The 23,902-nt window shown below is 54.3% G+C and overlaps 1 protein-coding gene across 1 annotated transcript in view; it reads right to left on the minus strand.

The window, feature by feature from the left end:
* Positions 1–23,902, minus strand: part of BACE2 (beta-secretase 2) — an 83,895-nt gene that overhangs the window by 39,842 nt on the left and 20,151 nt on the right. Inside the window, exon 2 of the mRNA XM_079155847.1 lies at positions 6,249–6,337. Within this exon, the coding sequence (XP_079011973.1) occupies positions 6,249–6,337 (89 nt within the window). The remainder of the gene's footprint in view (positions 1–6,248; positions 6,338–23,902) is intronic.

A 23,902-nucleotide genomic window follows, 5' to 3' on the forward strand; every position in this document is an offset into this window, starting at 1 on the left:
AAAAACACTGAATTATTCAGTCCCTTTTGACACTTTGAGGTCATTCCTCAAGTTCAGAAAAACCACTGCTAACATTTTGAAATGCTTGGAGCATGTGGTTTAGAAAGGCATCAGCACACTTCTCCACGAAGAGCCAAGAAATGGGTGTTACGGGCCCTGCACATCACATGATCTCTGTCACGACTACTCAGCTCTGCACCTGTAATGTGGAAGCAGTCACACAATCCGAGGAAACGGGTGTGTGGCTGTGTGCCAATAAAACTTTATTTATATTTATAAACACATCAGCTGGCCAGATTGGGCCAGTAGTTACAGTGTGTCAACCCCCGGGCTAGCACCTTAGTTATCTTCCCCAAACAGGCTCAAGGGCTGTGGCTCCCTTTTGAGAAAAGGTGTTCTGTTTTTACTGCCTCTAGTCTGTGACCAACTCCTTGGAATAGGAACCTGAGCCAGTCTGGACATTAGTTATAGGCATGTCTTTTATAGTTTCCTGTCCAGATTGCTGACCCCTTACAATGTTCTGGATATTTCAGTGTCATTTGCAGAGAGGGGGTGACAGTCGGTTACAGTGCCTGGGTTCAGGTACAAGTTCAACCACGTGTAAGCTGCATGACCTGGGCCAACTCATTCAACCTCTCTGTGCTTCATCTTCTTCAACCGATCCATGGGGACCTAGTATCAGACCTCCTGGTGTTCATTATGCCCATATAAGACCTCGTGGGGTTAATTATGTGGATTACAAGAGTTAAGACCATGAAGCATTTACAACAAAACCCCAGAACATGACAGGTACGTAACAGAAATAGCTGCTATTATTTTAATTATCTAATCACTTGCTACCTTCTCCAATCTATGAGATACTATTAGAAAATTCAAGACTTTTTTTTCTACAATATGTTCCTACAGAGCTACTAATACTGAGGACCCAAGCCATCTCATTCCAAGCTCCACCGCCCCACGGAAAGGGGCAGCCCTTGACGTAAGGAGGGCGGGGCAGTGGAGGAGCGTGCAACCCCGAGTGACAGGCTTCTCATGGGGAGCCCTCTGTGCTGTGCACCAGTGCTGTCCAACAGAACCAGCGGTGGTGACAGTGACGTTCGGCACTGCTGCTGCCCAACAAGGCAGCCACACGTGGCCACTGAATCTTGAAATGTGACTGAGGAACTGAGCCTTTGTTTCACTGAACATTAATGAATTTAAGCGTAAATGGTTACATGTGGCCACTGGCTGCCCTTGCAGAAACACAACGCAAGGCGCTGTGAGAAAGAAAATTGATTCTAAGACCTTCTCTCTGGGTTTCTTTTACTAAACCACAAAGAGCGGGGCCCTGAAGAGGAATCATAAGCAGCTCTATGGATTATTAGCATAGGGTTTCCAGACTTTAAATTAAACAAAAAATTCTTCCACCTTTATTTTCTAACATACCTTTTAGCACTGAATAGCCAACTGCTCTGTACATTAATTAAATACACTCGGAGAAAACCCCGGGGGGGCTTCTCATTCGTAATGTCCATTCCGGGTGCTCAGAAACGACCATCTGCCGGGGATGTGGGTGACAGCAAAAAGTCCAGTCATGGCCACAGAAGCACTTTGAACCCAACTTAGAAGACATTCTGCCTCTAATAAGAGAGCTCAGGGGATGCAGGGTTAAAACGCAAATCAAAGAGGACAGGAGCTGTAGCTTCATTATTTTAAATGAAGCCCACCAATGTTTCCAGAAAACATAGAAGCCGCAAGGGCAGATTCAAGAGAGCTGAGACCTTGGGCGGGCTCTGGGTCTCCTGAGCCAGGAAATGCCCAGCCTCCCCTGGGGTTCTCCTGTACTTTGCAGGGTTGGAATCCACCTGTGGCCTGGGTGACCTGGCCCAGGTGACCGATGTCCCGCCCACGCTTCTGTAAGTCTGGAAGTTAACAGAACTAACAGATGAAGCCCCGGAGGCCCAGGACAGCTCAGTGAGCCTGCCCGGCCTAGTGATTCTTTAACAGCCTCAACAGTGACAAATACTCATGGGGCCTCTAACAGAGCTGGTCCCCTCCTGGGAAGGACAACAGCAGGCATAAGAAAATACCTAAATAATCAGGCAAACAGATCTGTTACTGTTACAAGGAAAGGCATTTGATCTGTGTCCAGTATGCCCTCGGCAGAGACGTCACCAGGAGAGTCTTTTATTCCCTAATCCCACTTACAGGCATTAGGTACAGAAAACAGTTGGCTCCTTGCTGTACCTTCTCTATGGGCTTTGCCCAGATGCAGTACAGGAATCAGGAGATTTTAATGGGACTATACACTTCATTTCCTGACTAGATCAGCAGGGATCCAGGGGTGCACATACTACCTTCCCCTCAAACCAGTGGGTCGGGGGCTATTTTACTGGCTAAAAAATACATAAAAAAAAAAAAAAAAAGAAACACATGATCTTTCTCCTGACTGTATGGTAATTCACCGGAGTATTCATGACCATAAAAGAGAACTTCTCACAGAGACTCGCTGTGCCAATGACTCATAGCAGCCCAGCACCTCATTCCATAAATCAAAGCCCTCCTGCCAAAAGCGCCAAGCCAAACCTCCTATTACGGTACAGGGCTTCAGGAAACATTCAACCTGAATGCCCAGGGACCGCGGACTTGAATCAGAGGCTCTAACCCAACCAGAAACCCGCTTACAGTCAAGATCAGAGGCCCAAGCACACACCGAAACATCACGGCACAGGAAGCCACATTTCAGAAAAGGTCCTGTGTCAGACACAGAGAAGGGAAGAGAATACTCGCTTTGCTCCCACTGAGGAAGGGTTGAAAGTGTGCCTTAGGCCCAGGCCAAAGTCAGGGCAACGCACCAGACAAACTAGCATGATACGAAGTCCATCAAGAGAAAATACGGGGATCTTAAAATAATGCATCTGTGTTGGCCACAGGCCACATGTCCAGAAGCTTGGAAAAGGCCTAGAAAAAGAGAAAGTAAGGTTAACTCGAATCCCAGAAGGGACCGACCTGCAAGGCTGGCATGGGTCAGGCATGTGGCCCAGGGCACAGAACCCATCAAAGATCACAAGCGCGGTGCTTCCTGTCTGACTCGGCCAGAGCCCTGCTGAGCAGTGGTCTCCTGAAAAGAGGCAGGACCAGGGGGACAGGCCGGACACGGTGCTGCTTTACATGCAGCAAACTCAGTAGGACCTGCCCAGCAGGCAGTGGTGGGATGAAACTGACCACTGAGGGCAGCCTGGGGCTCTCCCTGGACATGGTGTCTTCTTATTTCTCTTTATTTACTCACAGAAGGAGAAGCAGATCAGAAAGTGGGGTGGTTGAGAGTTGGTAGTGAGGCCTTAGTCTCCCATGGGGTGAGCAGGCCTGGCCGTTCAGGGAACTGTGCACTGAGCTTGCAGAGGCAGATGGGCCAGAGAAGCCCGTTCTTTGAGCTTGGCAAAGGGACCACCTGCCACCTGAACACAAAGCTGGCTGTGTGCACAAAGTCCACTTGGGCCAGCCAACAGGGAGGTTAGAAAGACGTGGTCTCCTGGGCCTGCGGAGAACTGCAGCTCCTCCCAGGAGCGAGCACAGCAGGGCCCACGGGCAGGACGCGAGGTTGTGCCGTTGATTGATTAATCATGGCGCACATCAAGGGACGGTGTGCGGTTTGGCAGTGGTGACTGTCATTTACCCCTGGGTGTTTCGACCATGGCAACGGCACGGGGCCTGGGTGGAGAGGCCCATCTGACGTCTGTGAAACCGGCAACCGGCAGCTGCCAGAGGACCCCACGTACCTGTGGGCTAGCGGTAACTGCCACGGTGCAAATCTGCAGGTTGAAACCCGGAAGTACTGTGCACACCACCTTGACCTGGCTCTCCTCTCTCTGCTGTGACTTAGGTAACAGATGTGTGATAAGCAATGAAATCACTTGGCATGTGAACCTCCCGCCTCTGTGTCCTGAGCACCCCACCCCCAGGGGAGCCTGAGTCAATGTGCAGAACAGACCAGAACCTGCTGCGGAACCACACAGGAGTGGACGGCTCTGTCACCCAGAGGGCGGTTCTCCGTGGGGAAGGCACCATCCCCTGGGGAGAGTGGTGGAATCTCTGGGGGCACTTTTGGCCACTGGTGGGCCAGCACCAGGTGCACTGGCTATCCTAGAAGCCCTTGTCCCCTCCCACTCCATGTTCTGAGCCCCTCTGGGCCTGCCCATGGATGGGAACTCACCTGAGCCCAGGATGTGTCTCCCATCACATAAACACTGCATATTTTCTATGTGGGTTTAACAGAAGTTGGATATTAATTGCTGTGTAAATAAGGTGACAGGCGATACTTTTTTCTTTGAACTTTACCAGGATTCTTCACCATTTAAGAAACAATGTCAGCAACCTAAGTCGTGCTGTGTGTCTGAGTCCTACTCAGTCCTCCCTGGTCAGTCTATGTTGGAAGCTAAACAGCCACAGTGAGACGCACACAGCCTCCAGCCCTCCGCCAGGGCCTCCTAGTGTGGTGGAGCAGAGGTCACAGCAAGGTATGATTACCTTACTACACATCCCTTTCCTTTCCTTCCACCCATACGGGCTGAGTACCCTTTATTTAAAAAGAGTTTCAGATTTGGGTTTTTCTGACTTTGGAATATCCACATATTCACAATGCAACACCCTCAGGAATGGAGCTCAAGATAAAAGCAAAGCTCATTTGTTTCCTCCGCACCTTGTGCACACAGCCTGAGCGTCACTTCGCAGTATTTCTGGTGCCCCTGACTTGACCACCACCTGTCGCCTGAGGCCAGGTGTAGCGTGTCCACCGCTTGCATGGAGTCAGTGCTCAGGAAGTCGTGGATTTTGGAGCAGTCCAGATTTCTGGACCAGGGGTGCTCCACCGGTGGTGCCCACGGGCCATCAGAATCACCTGTGGGTCAGCCTGCAGCTCGCGGTTGCTTCATTCCGGGAGGGCACTGTCATGAGGAGGCCGTGGGGCCGAAGGCTGGTCCAGAAGCCGGCAGGTGGGCAGGCTCCTGCCTCCTTGAATTCCCGGGCCATGTGGATACACAGGAGGTTTGGACCAAGCTGCTGTCCTGTCCCACCACCAGGCCACCCAGAGTGAGCTCTTTGGGGGCAGAGGACATGGATGAACCTGCAGCCTGAATGGGAAAGGGCGGTATGACCCCTTCTGCACACTGGGCAATGCCACCCACTTCTGCACTGTGTGCGGGGGCAGCAGCAGCTTCTGGCACATACTGATCTTGGTCTCAAAGCCGTCACGGGCCAGCGCTACCCTGGAATACCAACGATGGCATCGTACAACACAGGGTGTCACATACTACGCTCTCAGGTCCTTGCGGGAGGGGCCGCTGCCTGGTTCTGTGGCTCTGTGAGGCTCCATGTGCCCTGGCCACTGCTCCCCTGTCCAGCAAAGCAGCTGCAGCTGGACACGAAGGACGCCACGTCATTCCTGCACCAAGTGGAGCCACAGGGCAGCCTACGCAGCACCATCCTGGGTGCATGTCCTCTACCATTTCTTCCCACACCCAAGTCTTGCTTTATTAAACTGTCGAGTCTTCAGAAGCCCTGCACCCAGCCAGAGCTCTGCTGGGGAGTCCTGGGCCCTGCACTGGGCACAGCTTCCTCTTCTAGAGACCTCCGCTCTTCTCTCCAGCTCTTCTCACCCATAGCTGCTTGTGTGGGGCCCCTTGGTGCTTAGTGCTTAGTGCTTAGGCCATGTGCTTTGTGCTCAGTACCCTGGCTCTTTCTCAAATGAGCCACTGACTTCTTTTCCCACATGCCTCCGGCACAGCAATAGTCCTGTGAACCTGTGAGCCGTACCCTAACCCTCCTGAACAAGGGGGCAACATAGAGGTGGCTCTGGTGTACCTCTGCCCTGCCAGGAATGCCACCTCACGCTCACACGGTGCTCCCGGCCCACGCCTCCCCGACACACACGGAGGCCCCACCAGCTCCCGCAACTCATATGTGACTACGAAGCCTTTTCACGTGAACATGTATAAGGCGACTCTCCTGTGACTGCACAGAGGCCGTTTAAGGGGATCTCTGCAAAATACTCACACGTATGTGTATCTATGTGTACATGCACACGTATGCTCAGGCACAGAAACAGACACGAGCACAAAGACACGTATGCGTGTGTGCACATACATATATACATACACACATACCCCCTCTGAAGGTGACTCAGCCCTCTGGCTGGTTTGTTCCAGTATATTATAAATGCCAATTCATGTGCTGCCCCACCCAGCCAGCCCCGCTCTGGACCCATCGCTTACCTTTCCGCGTCAAAGTAGGTGTCTATGTAGGAATGTGGGGCACCTGCCACGGCGAAGTTACTGCTTCCAGTGTCGACGAGGATCTGTAGCTTTTATTTTTTTAAGGAGACAAAATGGAAAGTATCATAAGGCAAAAAGCTCGTACTGATCGGGGGAAGCTGTGGTAAAACTGAAATCGGAACAGTCCTGAGAAGCTTGCTGCGGAGCGGGCGCGGTGGCCCTGCCTGGGGCACACAGCCTTAGCAACAGCGCTCTCAACAGCTGGCTCTCCCTCCTCAGCCGCTGCTACTTGCTAACAAGGCGAGCCCCCAGCAGCCCCCGGCCCCAGCTCTGCCCTGGTTCCCTTCCCAAATCTCTCTGGGAAAGCAGAGCTGAAGTGGCCTTGCCTCCTCAGGAGCCTCTTGCTGGCAGCTGGGGCCCCTCACCCCCTGCAGAGTACCTGGGGACACCTGCCACAGTCCTTCTGCAGCTTGACTATGGAAAAAACTTTGTACAATAAAAACTCAAGATCTGAAATGCTTGGTGAGGGCTCGCATTGTACGACCCAAACCAAGACGCAGCAACTTCCATTGTCCCCGAAAGGTCCCTGGGCACCCCTTCCCCAGAAGCCGCCAGGCTCTGACTTCTATTACCGTGGAATGGCTTCGGGGCTCTTGAACGTGCTGTGAGGCCACGTCCTGGTGCCAGGTCTGCCCCCGAGCCTAGCTCTTCTCTCCCGGAGTCTCACAGGGGATATGAATCCATCCTCTTCCCTTTTAGGGCTGAGGGGCATCCCTCCACACGCATGGCAGCGTCTGCTTCTCTAGATGGAGGTCTGGCTGTTTCCCATTTGGGGTTGTTATAAATGAGGCAGCCGTGGACGTCCCTGTGAGTCTTTTGTGGATGGATGCTTCCATTTGTCTTGAGTAAATGTCCAGGACTGAAACCTACTGGGTCACAGGGTCAAGATGCCTTTCTAGTGTTTTCTAAATAAACTGCGGAGCAGCCCTCCAACACAGAGGTACTGAGACACACTCCCCTGGCGCCATGCCAGGCTCCACTTGGCTCATTCGCTCAGTATCCTCCCCCAAACATGTTGGTGGTGGCCTTTCATTTTCCAATGGGGAAGGTGGCATCTTGCTGAGGTGCCCTGCACCTCCCCAGTGACCAATGCCATCGAGCTGCTGCCTGTCCACAGTTTGACCCATGCTCCCGAGTCAACCATGGCATGGAGGGGAGGGGTGTGTGCTGCCCGTCTTTGTATGCCCAGCACTATGCCAAGTCCAGGCACATGGCCGGCTGTTCAGAGAATGAGCACAGTCTCCAGAAATACAGAATAGGTAGATAGAATCCCAAAGGCTGAACATCAAGCGTAAAAGCTAGAGATGAGGAAATGAGAACAGGCAAGCTTTGATCTAGCATTATCTCATTGACAGCTGCTGCCTTGGCCCATGCCCTCAGTTTTGCCAAGTCCAGTACTTTCTATCCCCCTCTTACTCCACCTACCAGCAGAATTTGGCTCAGTTTCAACCCCTCCTCCTGGAAATCCTCCTTCCCTTAGGACACCAACCTTCTGAATATTCCTCCTGCTTCTCTGGCTCCCCACTGGCCCTGCTGCCCAGGGCTCAGCCCGATGTGGCTTCTGCCCTCTAGGCTCACGCCCTCACGTCTGCCAATGCCTTCCCTCGCCTGTGACCCCCAAGCTCACGTCCACTCCATTCCTGACCCTGGACTCCAGGCTCCACCTGCCCAACAACTGCATTGGTGTTTCACAGCCTTCTGGTGTTGAAACCCTAACCTCACACTGTGAGTGGATGCTGTCGGGAAACAGGGTCTCCATGGAGCTGGTCGAGTTAAGATGACATCTGTAGGGTGGCCCACACAGTGACTACAGGGAAGAGAAAGTCCAGGGAAGACAGAAACAAGCAGGAGATGCCCGTGACCACCGAGGCAGGGGTCAGAGCTGCACAGCCCGTGACCACCGAGGCAGGGGTCAGAGCACAAGGTCCCACAGCCACCACCAGCTGAGGAGGCAGGGCAGGCTTCAGAGGGAAAGAGGTCTACAGGAGCACCAGAGAGCTGCATTCACGGATGTCCCATGGTATCTGGGGGATTGCTTCCAGGACCCTTGCAGGTACCAAACTCCAAGGAAGCTCAAGTCCCATATACTAAGTGGCAGAGTATCTACATATAACCCACAAACCTCCTATTCTAAATGCAGAATAAATGACTTATTAGACTACTTATAATACCCAACATGATGTGAATGTCATGCAAAGAGTCATTAAACTGTACTGTTTAGGGAACAATGACACATGCACAGAGGGCTGGGGATGTAGTTCAGTTGACAGAGAGCCTGCCTCACATGCACAAGGCCTCGGGTTCAATCCCCAGCACCAAAAAAAAAAAAAAAAAAGTGCACAGATTTGGTACAATTTTGTAATCATTTCCATCCATGGTGGTTTGAATCCTTGGATGCAGAACCTAGAGATGCAAAGAGCTGAACTGAACTTGGAGTCTACTGGAGAGGAACTGGGGAATGCTGAGAAATTATCGTATATATTAAATCATTAATAACAGGTTAAAACAAGTGGGTAAGCCGGGCCTCATGGCGCATGCCTATAATCCCAATGGCTCAGGTGGTTGAGGCAGGAAGATCACAAGTTCAAGGCCAGACTGAGCAGCTTAACAAGGCCCTAGGCAACTTAGTAAGACCCTGTCTCAAAATAAAAAATGAAAAAGGTCAGGCATGTGGCTCGGTGGTTTAAACACCCTGGCTTCTATCCCCAGCACCAAACAAGGAAAAAACAAGAATGCGTGAAGGAGACCCACCTGTGCACCAGTCTCACTGAACCAATCCCTCCTACCGGGCCAGCTGCCCTTTTCTTCCTGCTCCTAGACACTAAATTGTCCAAGGCTCACCTCCAGGCACACCAGACGCGCTGTGCATTTGTTGGTTAATCCCTTTGTCTTCTAAGAGATGGTCTGACCCATGTCCATGTGACCACACACACTTTTCTTAACCCTATCATTTCCTGTGTTTCATTTCTGTTTTGATGTTTCTTACTTTATGTTTTTAAATCTTTACTTTGGAATTCCCTGGCTTTTAAAGATTCTTGTAGTTTGCAAGCTTTATATCCATTTTAACTTGTGTTCGTTGTCTTAAACCTTTACCTGCCGCCTCTAACCTCTTCTCTGGATTTCACGACTTAGAATGTATCTGTGGGCTCCCCACTCTGAAATCTGACAAAATGTGCACCCTTCTCAAGCTTGGTGATGGTGTGGGGGGGTATCATAAGACAGGGAGGGACGGAGAAGTGGGGATTACGTGTTGCTTTGAATTCTGTGTAGGTCTCTTCATAATTTTACATCGTGCATTGGAACATTCTGCTCTTACCTACCTGCCTGTGTTTTCACCTCTCGCCGGTCCGTCTGTCTGTGTCGTCTCCTTGGCTGTCCTGGATCACTGTGGGTCTCTGCCCAGGAGCCTCTACAGGGCTTATGCTGCTTTTGCACACTCAAGGTCTGCTTGTGATAACCAGCCTTCCCCCCCAGCTGCTCAGGGGTCACCTGCTGTCGCAGGCCCATGCTGGCTCCCCCAGGTCCCTAGAGGGAGCTTCTGCTGGGTGTCCCAAGTCCCCTGTCAAGATGGCCATCTCCAGTCCCTTCCTGTTCTGGATGCTGCACCAGGGTTTGCCTGGGCTCTACGAGCCCGAGTCAGGTGTTCCCCTGAACACTTTATTTATGAGTCTCTCAACATCAGGTGCTTGTGGGAAATCCGAGGCCTGCCTTATTCCTCCTCATTACGAGTGGCTTTTTCCTCCCTGGATGCCTGGAGATTGTTTCCTTGGCTTCTAAGTTGCAGTTTTGTGCATCGTCTTCATGCTGGTTGGCTGGTTCAACTTTCCTGGACAGTGGGGACCAACTTCCGCGCTGCTTTTCTGGGGCTGCAAATCACCCTGGCCTGGGTGTCACAAGACAGTACGTGCTTAAGCTCTCAAGGTTCTGGAGGTGAGACGTCGGCAGGGCAGAGAGCCCCAGAAAGACGCTAAGGCAGCGTCCTTCCTGCCTCTTCCGGCTTCCAGCCGAGACCAGCAGGCCTTGGTTTTCCGCTCACTCTGTGCGACAGGTGCCGTGACCTGACGTGAGCACCTGTCAGCTGGCCACACTGCCATCTTCAAGGGGTGCCTTTCTCTGAGCCTCCTCACGGCCTGCAGAGTTGGCTTCCACAACACCTTTGTAGCCAGCTTCGGGGTGACTCGGGAGCTGAGGCCACGTGTGGGGTCTGGGTGGAAGTGTGAGGCCTGGGGTCTTGGCCATTAGAACGGGTTCCAGAGCACACCCTGTCCAGGGCCAAGGCTGCAGCTGCCCAGCGGGCACCAGCTGGAGCTGCTGTGGACTGACACACACACATCCCATGGCCTGTGCCTCCTCACTCTGTCCACATCGGTGTAAAAGTGTCCCGGAGGCAAGACGAGCTCTGAGGTGCTCCGGTGAAGGGGTGAGGGAGGGAAGAGGCTGAGAGGAAAGCAGAGCCCGAGCCGCGCAGGATTTCTTCCTGGGGCAAATCAGGGAGTTCCGGCTTTCAAGAGGCCACGTGCGGCATCGCCTCCCACAACAGTAACTCCTGCACAACGGCCGGAAATATTTTTCTTGGTCACTGAAAGTCACGGGTGAGAGAAGCTGTGGAGTCCTGGGAGCAGCGGTGCCCCAGGCCCACTGTGGGTCTCAGAAGCACACCACGTCACCCGCGTTTCCCGGGTCTCTCTGGCAACCTTGCACCCACCAGCTGCAAGAGGCACGTGAGATGGCAGCACGGCCTGGCCGCCCAGCTCCAGGGGCTCGGAGGCAGACTGCCATTCCACGTCCAGGCCTGGCGAAGGCGGCTGCGAGACCATTGTCCTCCACACAATAGCCCCAGTGCCCGGGAGCTTTCAGGACACACGTTCCGCCCTGCTCTCCCGGGTCTGGAATTCTACCCCCGCCTCCCACCCTCACGAACAGGGCTTGTTGACATCCGTCCTGGGCTTTGTCGCTCCTTTGCAGAGGCAGGAACAGAAGCACCGAGACAGTCAGACCCAAGCGTGGGCTGCGTTATTTACCCCGACGGGCTCTAATGCCCAGGAGGTCAGGACAGTCACCCCTTCCCGAGATTTCAGTAGAAGTCAGCTTTCAAAAGAAAATTCAGTTCAGTCAGTGAGGGTCATTCCCAGTTCTCAGCGGTCAGAAATGGCCCCGAATAAACAAAGCAGGCTGGAATCAGGAGTGGACGGAAATCCAGGGGCAGGAACCCCCAGGCTGAGCTTCAGCGTCAGAGGCGGACATGTCAACGCCATTTTCTGCCCACTTCCCACACTGGGTGCTCCGAGACTGCAGCCCCACCTGTGCAAGGAGTCTCAGCCACCAAGGAAGAAAGACCGTCACCAGCCTACACGTTTCCCAGGATGCACCGAGACACCCGGGACTCCAGCACTCAGTGTGTGGACTTCCTCCAGACACCTCACCCCGTGCAGCCCAGCAATGCGATCTGCCGCTGTCTTCGCCCAGGGATTTCCAAAATCGCGACCTGAATCTTTGGGTTCACTTCATGCGCACGCATTCCTGCATACACATGCACACTTGAGTGCATACCAGCCTAGCCCCAGGCCACGTCGCACAGACTCCTAAAGGGACCCCGAAGTTGCATGTGGTCTCAAACTCAGGGAATGCTTTCACACATTCAAAACATGACCTGACCTGACTCAGAAGCACACAGGACATCACGGTGTAGGTACTTTCTAAGCAAGAAAAGTAGCAAGGCCTGGAGAGGTGGGGAGGTCCAACAAGGCCCGAGGTCCCACCTCCTGCCCCCAGCCTCCCACACTGCACAGCCTCCTGCAGAACCCCGACTCTGCCTCCTCTGGCACAGAGCCTGTAGGAAGCCCGCCCCCACGGGAGGTGGGTCTGCTGTGCCCACCTTCATCCACTTTTAACTCTCCAATCCCAATGGGCTCCGAGGGCCCTCCAGGCAGGCGTGGATCCTCCCTGTGCAGGGCCTGGACAGGAGCTGGAGTAGTAATGGTGGGTGTGTGTGTGTGTGTGTGTGTGTGTGTGTGTGTGTGGCGGGGATCCTGGCCCCTGCAGAGTCCAGGATCCAGAGGAAGGCAACACACCCCCAGCATCTGCCCTCTGAAGCTGGGATCCAAATAGAGTAGCAAGGTAGAGTTGCAGGAAGTGAGCAAACTGATTGTTGGTCAACTTCTTAGAAGCAGCAAAATCCAAAGCCTGCTCCCTCCAGCCATTGCCCTCTTCCCCGCCACAGCCAGGCACCCACCGCAGGCCACCATGTCTCAATTTCTCCCTTCCTTTTTGGTGAGCACCCTGCCGAGATGGAACTTTCACTGTACCCACCATGGCCGGCCAAGCTCACCAGCAACCTTGGTGCTTGGAACTCCTGGGTGCCTCCTAGCCCATGCTTGTCTGGCCTGATGGCAGCCCGGTCCCCTGCCCGGTCCCGTGTGACGCTTCAGAAGTACTGCCATCCTGGTTTTCCCCCCTTCTCTGACACAGGTACCTCTTCCTCTGCCTTAAGTAGAGAGGGTTCCAAAGGATTCCACACCCCGGGGCCTGGCACACCATTACCACACTGGAGCCCAACCTCTCCCACGACATCCCCTGCAGGGGAGCCCTCTGTGACAGCAGGACGCACACGTGGCTCATCTCTCCATCCCCAGTGTCCCAGACAGAGCCAGGCCTAGTGAGCACCCACTGAAGAGTCGTTGAGCAACTCGACGAAAGCCAGGGCTAAGAGCCTTCCGTGGAGGGGAGATGAGTGGGAGGCCGTGTGCCAGGCCCAGGAAGGCTGCAGGCTCCCTCGCCAGCAAGTCCGTACAGAGCACCTTCCAGTTACGAGCAACGCCTGAGAGGGCAGAAGACCGTAGATGGCATGGTTTAGAAGATAGGAAGGAAGAAGTGAAGATCCTGCTGCCCCACAATGACAACCTTTCACTGTGGCACGGACTTCTCTAATAAGCTCCCCACGAAGGAGATGCAGGTAATCGGGAGGCGGAGACCACCATCATGCCCGTGAGATGAGGGTGGGCCCCGGATGCGTCGCGAGCGTGCGCGGCAGTCCTCCTCCGTCAGGAGCCCTTAGAACGCGAGGCAGACCAGACCTGGCCGTGAGAGGCAATTACAGGCCGTTGTGGTGAGACCAGCCTGGGGAAGGGGTCGCTCGCTCACCTCTGCCTCTCCAGGAAGCTAGCTCCCCTCCCCACGGGCCCTACCTGTGGGTGGTAAGGAGCTGCCCTAGGAGCCTGACACTCCTCTGGAACGTCACCCGTCCTGTGGAGAGAGCCCCCCTTCCTCTCTGTCCCTGGAGCTTGCTTCACGTTAGAGACCCTGCACGAGGCCTTCCGCTGAGTAGAGGAGGGATTTTATTTTTTTGTAAGAGAGGAAAAAGCCCCAGTGATAGGAAGCGTCTAAGATGACCCCAAATAACCTCTGAATGTTGAGAGAAAGTGTGGACCAGGTTCCGGATGTAGAGTGCTGTTTTCCTCTGGGCCTGCGGCGTAAAGTCTGGAGTTCTGCTCTCCAAGTGCTGCTTGCTGCTTCTTGACAGTCTGTTTCCCACAACAAGAAGACAGTCCAGGCCACCTTTGTGCCTCATGAATTCCACCTGCTTCTTGAGCAAGATGACTGACCGCAGGCATGGCTTGGGGGCAAACCGTGACCGCAGACCTTTTCAAGGCAGGGTCCCCCTGACCTAGGAAGAGGGTGATGACCACATGTGCAGTTTGGACCCAGGTAGAAAAACAGTCAGCAAAGTTCAGCTGTGGTGCCCACTGGCACAACTCACGACATCCCAAGGGACGTCCATCTCCAGCCCAGGAAACTGGCTTATCCCAGAGCAACTGGAATCTGAGAGATTCTTCAGGAAGGTTCCTTTAGGAATGTGCTTGGGCACAGCCAGGATTCTCTCCCCACGCCTGGCCCTGCTGGACAGAGCTTACTCAATTTTATAAAGGCATGTCCTAGGGGACTTTTGTCCTCTTTTTTTTAAACTTTGGATATAATTAAGAATACCTTGTCCAAGTCTGTGTTTCTCCTGCTACAGACTGGGAAAATCACAAGCAATGGGGTTATTTGGTGCACATGGCTCTGGAGACTGAAGTCCAGATGGAAGGGCTGCATCTGGTGAGGGCCATCCTGCCAGGTAGCAGCACAGTGGGGCTGCACAGGAGAACCCACCCCAACCAGTGGCCTAAGTCCATCCTGAGCAGAGCCCCAGCCGCCTCGCAAGTCTGGAAGACCTGCCTCCCGACACCATTGTGAGGGCCAGAAGGTGCCAACAGGAGCTCGAGAGGGACCGGCACACCTCCCATCCTTCCACCAGGATGAGGGTTCCTGACAAGGTGCACACAGTGCCTGTCTCTGTGGCCAGGCAGGGTCCTGTTCCTGCAGACAGCCTCCAGGAGGAAAGAGGAGCCACACCTTCCCCCATAGCGCATGCCCTGATGTTTAGCACTCACAACTTTTTCTATTGTCCTTTAATTTCTCCAAGTGGCCATCTCTTCCCTCAGTGAGCTTTGAGGGCAAAGCTTTTTTCTTAGTCCATCTTGGATGGTCCCCAAGTGCCGTCAATGAATAGGAATGCATTAATCCCTTGTTCGTTCGGATGCAGAGTGTGGTGGTTGGATGTGAGGTGTCCCCGGAAGCTCCTCTGTCAAGCAGGAAAGTTCAGAGGCGAACTGACTGCATTGTGAGAGCCGTGACCTCGTTTGAATGGGTCAACCCTGTGGTGACCGGAGCAGGTGGCCATGGCTGGAGGAGGTGGTCACTGGAGGCTGCCCTGGAAGGGGGCGTCTTCCCGTGGCCGCCCCCCTCCCTCCTTCTCTGCTTCCTGACCCTGCGAGGGGAGCAGCTTCCCTCCTTTGGCCCTTGCCCCATGATGCGCTGCCTCACGCTGGACCAGAGCAGTGGAGCTCCGTGGACTGCGGCCTCTGCAATCGCGACCCCCAAACAAACTTTTTCTCTTCTCAGTTGTGCTTGCCAGGTATTTTGGTCACGGCAATGAAAGATGGCAAACACAGGGGGATCTACACTGCGTTGGGAGCAGAAGGGACACAGATAAAGAAAGCCAGCTCGCCACCTCCTGATACGTGTGCAAAGAGGTGTTTAGATTCTTGACAGTTGGCTAACCTTAGTTAGCCTCCCAGTTGCTACATAAATAACTGCAGATGTACTTCCTAAATGTCCGAGCATAACCCAAGTCAGAAGCAAGAAGATGGCAGGGTGGCTGGTGCCCGCACCTTCCCTGGCGTCTTCTCCTACTTCAGGAGTGAGCCTGTCTGGCATCGGGGGCAGGCCAGAAGTGGCAGGGAGCGAACACTCCCAGGAGCACCCTGTAGCCCAAAGCAAACCTCTGCTAGAGGAGGGCCTTCCTCAGTCAGGGGAAGCCCTCAGGGTGCCCTGTGTCTCCCTGAAGTCCCCAGTGGGGCTGGGTTCCAGTGGCCCACTGCGCAACTCACTCCTCCCTGCCTCACTCCCCAGCCCTGGGTGGAGAGAAAGGACAGCCTTCTGTTCAGCCAGTCTGGAGGTGTGTGCCCACCTTGCCCCAGCTGGCTGGTGTTAGCAGTGGCGCCTCTGGGAGGTGATTAGGTCACCAGGGCCATAGCCGACCAAGTTGCCCAGAGAGTTTTGTCACTCTGGTCACCTGAGGACACAGCAAGAAGACAGGGCACCGTTCTGTGAAGCCCAAAGCGGCCTTCACCGGAAGACTGGCTGTGGCCCTCTGGGTAATTAGTGCAGCATCTCCCGGTGAGCTAAGATGCCTCCTGAAGACCAAGGGTCACCTGACTCGGAGACCATGATGGAAACAGGCAGAGAGTGGTCTGGAGAGCCAGGAGCTTCCCAGGCCCAGAACTTGGCTGCGCTGCAGAAACCTGTGGAGGGACTGCACCTTCATCCCACGTCCCTCATAATCGTCAGCTGACGCATCGGGCAATAACCAACCCTAAAAGCCATTTGTTCCTCAGCGCAATAAGGTGAGTGTGGCATCAGGGAAACCTGGGTGGCCCGCCCAGTTGGTGAGCCGCCTGGGGTTCCTCAGACACCTTTCTTTCTCAGCAGGTTCATGGACAGGAGAAGGGGCAGATAATCTGAATAATGGCTCCCTTAATGCGACAGTTCCCAACTGCATTAGTGGCCCACGTGCTGGAGGCAGCCTGCAGGCCCAGCCGCAGCCAGCACCCTCCGCCCCACGCAGGCTGTTTGGCCACAGTCCTTCCCTGGGACTGTCGGCGCCGACTTCCTTCATCGCGGTCTTCCAACGCTCCGGTTCCAGAAGCGAGTCTCATCGACTTCAGCACATCTTGTTGAAGAAAGCAAAAGCTAATTGCCATGCGCCATTTCTCCCCGATCTAAAATTAAGGTTGTTTTTTATCGAGGAGGGAAAAGATCATTTTCAAGAGCCCCACTTAACATGAACAGCTGTCACAGAACTTGGCTGCGAGGAGGCCGATGACACACTTGAATCCGGCCGTGCGTGCACGTGCAGGCGTGTGTGTGGCCTCACGCTGCGGCACGGCTCCCGCCAGAGAGACACATGCCAGAGACGTGGGGTCCCAGCCGCTCTGGGGAAAACCAGGCCCCAGGGGACACAGACAGGGACACGGGCTCAGCTGCCAGCTCTGGAGCGAGTCGCAGCCTGCCACCAGTGCCTGGCACGGGCAGGTGAAGACTGGCTGCAGAGGCCAAAGTTGGGAGCAGTGGCATTTCGGGTGTGGGAGTTGCCTCCTCCAAGAACCTCCACCGTCTCTCGGAACCAGACCCAGGTCAGAATCCTCTGGGAGCCCTGCTGCGCCTGCAGTTGCAGCCCTCCCTCTCCAGGTGAGGGAGCGCTCCGGAGCAGGGGAAGCAGACCCTCCGCGTTGCAGACCCTTCAAACAATTCATCCTGTCAATAAGGGTGTAAAGGACAAATCCCTGCAGAGCGTGGGGTAGATTTCCCCAAACCTGAAGCCGATGCCCTTGAATACATTGGTGACATGTCCGTTCATGGGATTCACGGGATGACAACAGATTCAAGTTTGTTTTCTAGCCCTGGTCTTGGGATACAGCTTGCTAATACTCCCTAAAAGAAAGCAGAGTTGTATGCAAAAACACTGGCTCTAGGGCCATGAGACCTGGATTCAAACCTGGGCTCAACCTGCAGCCGGCTGTGCAGTCTCCGAGGTCTACACGCCTTCTCTGAATCTCAGTGCTCTCCTGTCAGCTGGGGTAATGATTGTTGCTCTGAGCAACACCTGAGGCCACATATGTCATGCCCCTGGAAAGGACCTGGCACCTAAGGGTTACAATCACTCAAAGAGGGCAGGGTGAGGCTATCTTCTAAGGTCAGTCTCCCAAACGCCCCACTGCTGAACCTGACCTGGAGCGGAGGATCATCAGCCCTTTGTTCTTCCTCCCCCTGCCACTAATCTGGACTCAGGTGGGAAGGGGTGTGCTCCGTGTTGCTGACTGGACACAGGACAGTCAGAGGTCCTTCTACCATGCACTTGGGCTGGTCCCCATACAGGTGATGCTGGGATGGACTCATGACTTGGAGGAACAGCTAGGGGTAACCACAGCAGAGGTCCATCCAGGAAGGTCCAAGCCATAGGCCCCGCAGACTGCCATCTTGATGTCTGTGTTTTCAGCCGTCTTAGCCTGCTGCCCAGGCTCCTCTGGTCCCTTTTCCTTTCCCTCGGCCCTATTTCTGAGAGTCTGTGTGTCCTGACTACCCTGCTTACAGTGTCTGTGGAAGCCAGCCCTACCCACCACTTCCTGGGTGACCCTGGCAGCTTCCTACTATAAACCACCCCCACCCCAGCACAGTGCCTGACACAGAGTGCTCCACAGAGTCTTGGGAGATGAATGCATGGATGGGTGGATGGATGGGTGGATGGGTGGATGGGTGGATGGATGGGTGGATGGGTGGATGGATGGGTGGGTGGATGGATGGATGGGTGGATGGGTGGATGGATGGGTGGGTGGATGGATGGATGGGTGGATGGGTGGATGGGTGGGTGGGTGGATGGGTGGATGGGTGGATGGATGGGTGGATGGGTGGGTGGGTGGATGGGTGGATGGGTGGGTGGATGGGTGGATGGGTGGGTGGGTGGATGGGTGGGTGGATGGGTGGATGGGTGGGTGGGTGGATGGGTGGATGGGTGGGTGGATGGGTGGATGGGTGGGTGGATGGGTGGATGGGTGGGTGGATGGGTGGGTGGGTGGATGGGTGGATGGGTGGGTGGATGGGTGGATGGGTGGGTGGGTGGATGGATGGGTGGATGGGTGGATGGGTGGATGGATGGGTGGGTGGATGGATGGATGGGTGGATGGGTGGGTGGGTGGATGGGTGGATGGGTGGATGGATGGGTAGATGGATGGGTGGATGGGTGGATGGATGGGTGGGTGGATGGATGGATGGGTGGATGGGTGGGTGGGTGGATGGGTGGATGGGTGGATGGATGGGTGGATGGGTGGATGGGTGGATGGGTGGATGAGTGGGTGGATGGATGGGTGGATGGGTGGATGGATGGATGGATGGATGGATGGGTGGATGGGTGGATGGGTGGATGGGTGGATGGGTGGATGGGTGGATGAGTGGGTGGATGGATGGGTGGATGGGTGGATGGATGGATGGATGGGTGGGTGGATGGATGGGTGGATGGGTGGATGGGTGGATGGATGGGTGGATGGGTGGATGGGTGGATGGGTGGATGAGTGGGTGGATGGGTGGGTCAGTGGGTGGATGGATGGATGGATGGGTGGGTGGATGGATGGATGGGTGGGTGGGTGGATGGATGGGTGGATGGGTGGATGGGTGGGTGGATGGGTGGATGGGTGGATGGGTGGATGGGTGGATGAGTGGGTGGATGGATGGGTGGATGGATGGATGGATGGGTGGATGGGTGGATGGGTGGATGGATGGGTGGATGGGTGGATGGGTGGATGGGTGGATGAGTGGGTGGATGGGTGGGTGAGTGGGTGGATGGATGGATGGATGGATGGGTGGGTGAGTGGGTGGGTGGATGGATGGGTGGGTGAGTGGGTGGGTGGATGGATGGGTGGATGGGTGGATGGGTGGATGGATGGGTGGATGGGTGGATGGGTGGATGGATGGGTGGATGGGTGGATGGGTGGATGGGTAGATAGGTGCATGGATGGATAGATGGATGGATGATTAGGAGGATATCAACATCACTGAACCTATTTTGCCCAAGACCCTCAAATCCAGTTAGTATGAACTCTGGCCTGGGCTTTCTGAGGGCAGGGTGCCCTCCCTGGGTTTTGGTGAGTTCTGGGGTCTCACAACAACAGGTTCTTCTGATTGGGGTACTTGCCCCCACCTTGCCTTGTATGGGCACCTGTGGCAGCTCTTTCTTCCCTCTGGGTGCCACCTTAGTGTGTGACCCCCACTGTGGCCTTGCCACCACCCACCAGGCTGCCCCCTTCTGCACTCTGGCCACAGGGGTGCCCAGCCCCACGGCTCCTCTGGGAGTGGGGAGTGATTCCTAATGCTTGTGGAGTCTCTTCTCTGGGTGAGGAAGACACCCAACGCAGACTGGTGACAGCCACACAACTGTTTGTCCACACTGAAAGCCACCAGGCTGGGCTCTGCAGTGGGCGGATTCCATGTGATATGTGATTTTTATCCCAAGCTTTAAAAATAAATTTTAAAAGCAAAAATTAGGGCTGGGATCATAGCTCAGTGGTGGAGCGCTTGCCTAGCATGTGTGAGGCAGTGGGTTTGACTCTTAGCACCGCATAAAAATAAACAAATAAGTAAGTAAAAGTATTGTGTCCGTCTACAACCTAAAATATTTAAAACAAAAAAATTAAATCACACACACATAAAACGAAAGCCTCCTTGTTGCCTCTGCTGAACAAAAGGGGCACCAGGCAGCCTGCGACGCCCTCCCTCCTGGGAGCGACATTCATCTCCCACCCACCCCAGAAGGCAGGAGCCTCAGAGTCACCCGGGCTTTCAATACCTCTCCACCTTGAGGAACTGGCGAGAGATGGACCTGTGAGTGCCACCACTTCCCCAAGAGTGGGCAGGCACACTGAGGGGCAGGGGAAAGAGAAGGCAAGCCCCAAGCCACACCCCTGAAGAGCTATGGCTTCTGTGGCACACACCTATCATCCCAGCAGCTAGGGAGGCTGAGATAGAGGATCGCAAGTTCAAAGCTAGCCTCAGCAACTTAGAGAGGCCCTAAGCAACTTTGCAAGACTCTGTCACTAAATAAAATATAAAAAAGGGCTACGGGTGTGGCAAAGTGGTTAAGCCCCTCTGGGTTGAATCCCCCACCGGAAAAAAAAAAAAAAAAAAAAAAAAAAAAAACTTGTGGCTTCCCAGGTCTGGGTCTGTTCCTTCTGTGTGCTGTGCCTGGGTTTGCTTCACTGATACCCCAAGCATCCACACAGGCTGCAGAGAACGAGGATGCCAGTCACACGCAAGTCCTCCTCAGCTCCAGACAAGCCCCCAGTGCCCTAGAGCCAAGACTGGTACCAGGCTGCCAGGCTAGTGACCAGCAAGCCAGGGGCAGAACCAGACACAGGGGCCCTCTGACCACTGGACCCAGAGCCCACAGAGCCAGTTACACAACTGAGGAGCTGACCCACCTGGGGAGTTGTCCCACCTAAGGAGGTGTCCTACCTGGGGAGCTGTCCCACCTGGGGAGCTGTCTCACCTAGGGAGGTATTCCACCTGGGGAGGTGTCCCACCTGAGGAGCTGTCCCACCTGGGGAGCTGTTCCCCCTGGGGGTCTGTCCACCTGTGAGCTGTCCCACCTGAGTGGGCATCCCACCTGGGGACGCTGCCTACATGTGCTGCATCATCCTCCATGAGCCTCCAGGACCTGGTTCCCTCTGCCTCTTGGACACAGAAAGCCTGAAAGTGGGAAGGAGCCTGAAAGCAGTGTCCTGTTGACGGAGACCCCACAGGTGAGAGCCAGGGGCCAGGAGGAGCATGATCTTTTGCAACAGATCCACTCCATGACACAGGCTGGAGACGCCCCCTGCTTGACAGCACTCTCAGGGGAGAGACCAGGGTAGCCGAGGTGGACAGGAAGAGAACAAGTTGCATTCTGTCCATGCAGGACGCCAGGCTCCTGCAGACCCGCAGGGGCGGTGGCCTTTCCGGAAGCCTCTGAGCTTCCACAGTCTGTCTCGTGGCAGGAAGTGAGCTCTCTGATTAAACAGTCATGTGCAAGTGTCACGGGCTAGACTTCATTCATTAATGTCAAAAAAAAAGGCCCCTTTTCCCAAGGAAAGGAAAGACCCCGCTAGACCACGTCAAAGAAAGTGAGCCATTAAGAAGCTCACTGGTCCCTTGGTGGGACAGTGACAGCAGGGACAAGAGGAAGCCTTTCTCCCAGAAGGTTAGTCAGCCTTCTCCTGCGCAGACAGCTGAAGCCCCCAGTGTCCCAAGAGCCTGTCCCGTTCCCAGGGATTCCGGAGACCCAGCATGCACCTCCAACACTGCTGCGCCCACACGCCTTGCCACGGCTCCGGGAGTCTCCTCGGGGAAGTCTTCCCGCCCCAAAGGCCTCTGCTGCTCCATGGAGAAGCCACTTCAGACCTGAACTTTCAGTAACAGGACATGGTTTCCCTCACCCTGTTCCCAATATTCAAACATCGTCAACATTTTTAGTGGATGGGGGGACACGTCCCTGCTGTACACGGGCCAGCCCCTTGCCCCTATTCTAAGTATTAGGTGTCCTTTATTTTTTCTTAATTGCCATAAAATACACACAACAAAACTCACCATCTTAACCACTTAAATGCACTTCAGGGTCATTCGGTCATTTACTCTGCAGCTGCCACCTCCACCTGCAGAGCGCTCCTGACCTGGTGGAACTGAAGACCCGCCCAACCGCCCCACCCTCACCAGCCACTGCCCCTCAGCTTGACCCCTCCAGGGACCCGCTGTAAGCAGCACCGTACAGGAGCTGCCTCTGTGGCTGGTTCCTGTCACTGGCCTGTGTGCTCAGGGCTCACCCATGTTGTAGACCGTGTTGGTCTTCCCTCCTTAGGGTCCAATTCCATTCCACAGTGCGTCACTCTGGTCTGGGTGTCTGTCCCCAGAGAGGTTGGAATCCCTGCCCCAAAGTGATGGTATGAACAGGTGGGGCCACAGATAATGGGGTCAGTGGTCTTAAAAAGACCCCTGAGAGCTCTCATGAGGTGTGATGAGAAGTCTGCAGTCTGCATGCAGGGAAAGTCCTCACTGGGACCTGCCATGCTGGCATCTCGCCCTTCTAGCCTCCAGAACAGAGAGGAATGCATTCACACTGTGCAGAAGCCACATTGTCCAGCAGCTGCTACAGCAGCTGAACTAAGACATGTGCGCATACCGCGGCCCGTCACTCAGTGGTCCGTGAGTGGACGCAGGGGCTGTGCCACCTTCTTGCTATTGTGAAGGACGCTGTTGTGAACGTGGGTGCGCAATTATCTCTCCAAGCCTAGACTCTCCTTCCCATTCTGCAGGGGAAATTCATTTCTCAATAAACACTTAGCAGCTGCCAGGTGCCAGGCCGCGGAGAGAAGGGCTCCAGCGTTCTTCCTAGCATCCAAGCCTCCCCTTTCCTGACAGGTATCCGTCCCTGTGGACCCGGATGTGGGACAGTTCACACACTGGGAGTTAACTTCCAAGCTTTCTCCTTGGCCACTCAACACTCATGGAAAGTTCCTGCCTCTCTGTTTACGAGGGTACTTCTCAAGGCAACGACTGATTTTAACACTATGTAAAACACAGAAGTAGTAGGAGGTAAATGGAGAGGTGGCCTGCCAATCGCGACACCCATTATTTTGAATTTTGCACAAAGATGAGTGAATAATGACCTCACTGTATTTAAAAACAGCCTGCTGAATGGCCTTGTAAGGCAAGCCCCTGGGAGTTAATTTTATCTATGAAAATACTTCCTCAACAGCGGACTATGATTAAGTGCCCTGGAAACCGGAGATGAATGTAAGCTCTCAGGGCCCCAGGGCAGGGGCACCTCTTAGCAGCATGGACGACAACACAGGAGTGTGCTAATGGCAATGACTGCTAGGGCATCTAACCCCATGCAGAACGCTGTGGTCTGCCTTTCACTGACACCTGAAGATCTGAAACTCATCTCCCATCTCTGGTTCACTCCTCGCCCTCTGCTCAGCCCCATCTGGAAAGTGTCACACAGAAAGGCTGCTGTCTCCCCCCTTCCCTAATTCCAGACCAGTCACTTAAGAAATAGGCTATTTCTATGTGGTTCATAAGACGCTTTGATGTTTTTTCTTGTTAAAGTCACAAGGAAAAAAAAAAAAAAGCATTTTAATGGGCATATGGCAATCAAAGATATCACTCTCTGCTAAAAAGATTTTTTAAAGCCTGCTCCAGTAAATTCTTTTCAGGAAAAACATCAAGTCTCCACGCATTTTTGCATTTTTACGGTGTCCTATACTTTGAAAGGATGCTGACCTTGAAGAGAAATGACAGGAGTAGCCCTCTTCTGTGTCTAAGCCAGAGCAGCAGAGTTTTCCTAGCCGTGATATAGAATGGTCACAGGGAGGTCTTCCAGAACATTCTAGAAATGGGAGAAAGCAAGGAGACTTGGGGAAATGGCAACGCGTGAGCCTCGGCAGACCCCTGACACGCACGTGGAACCCTGA

Source organism: Sciurus vulgaris (assembly GCF_902686455.1).
Source record: "Sciurus vulgaris genome assembly, chromosome: 10".
Classification (NCBI taxonomy): Eukaryota; Metazoa; Chordata; class Mammalia; order Rodentia; family Sciuridae; genus Sciurus; species Sciurus vulgaris.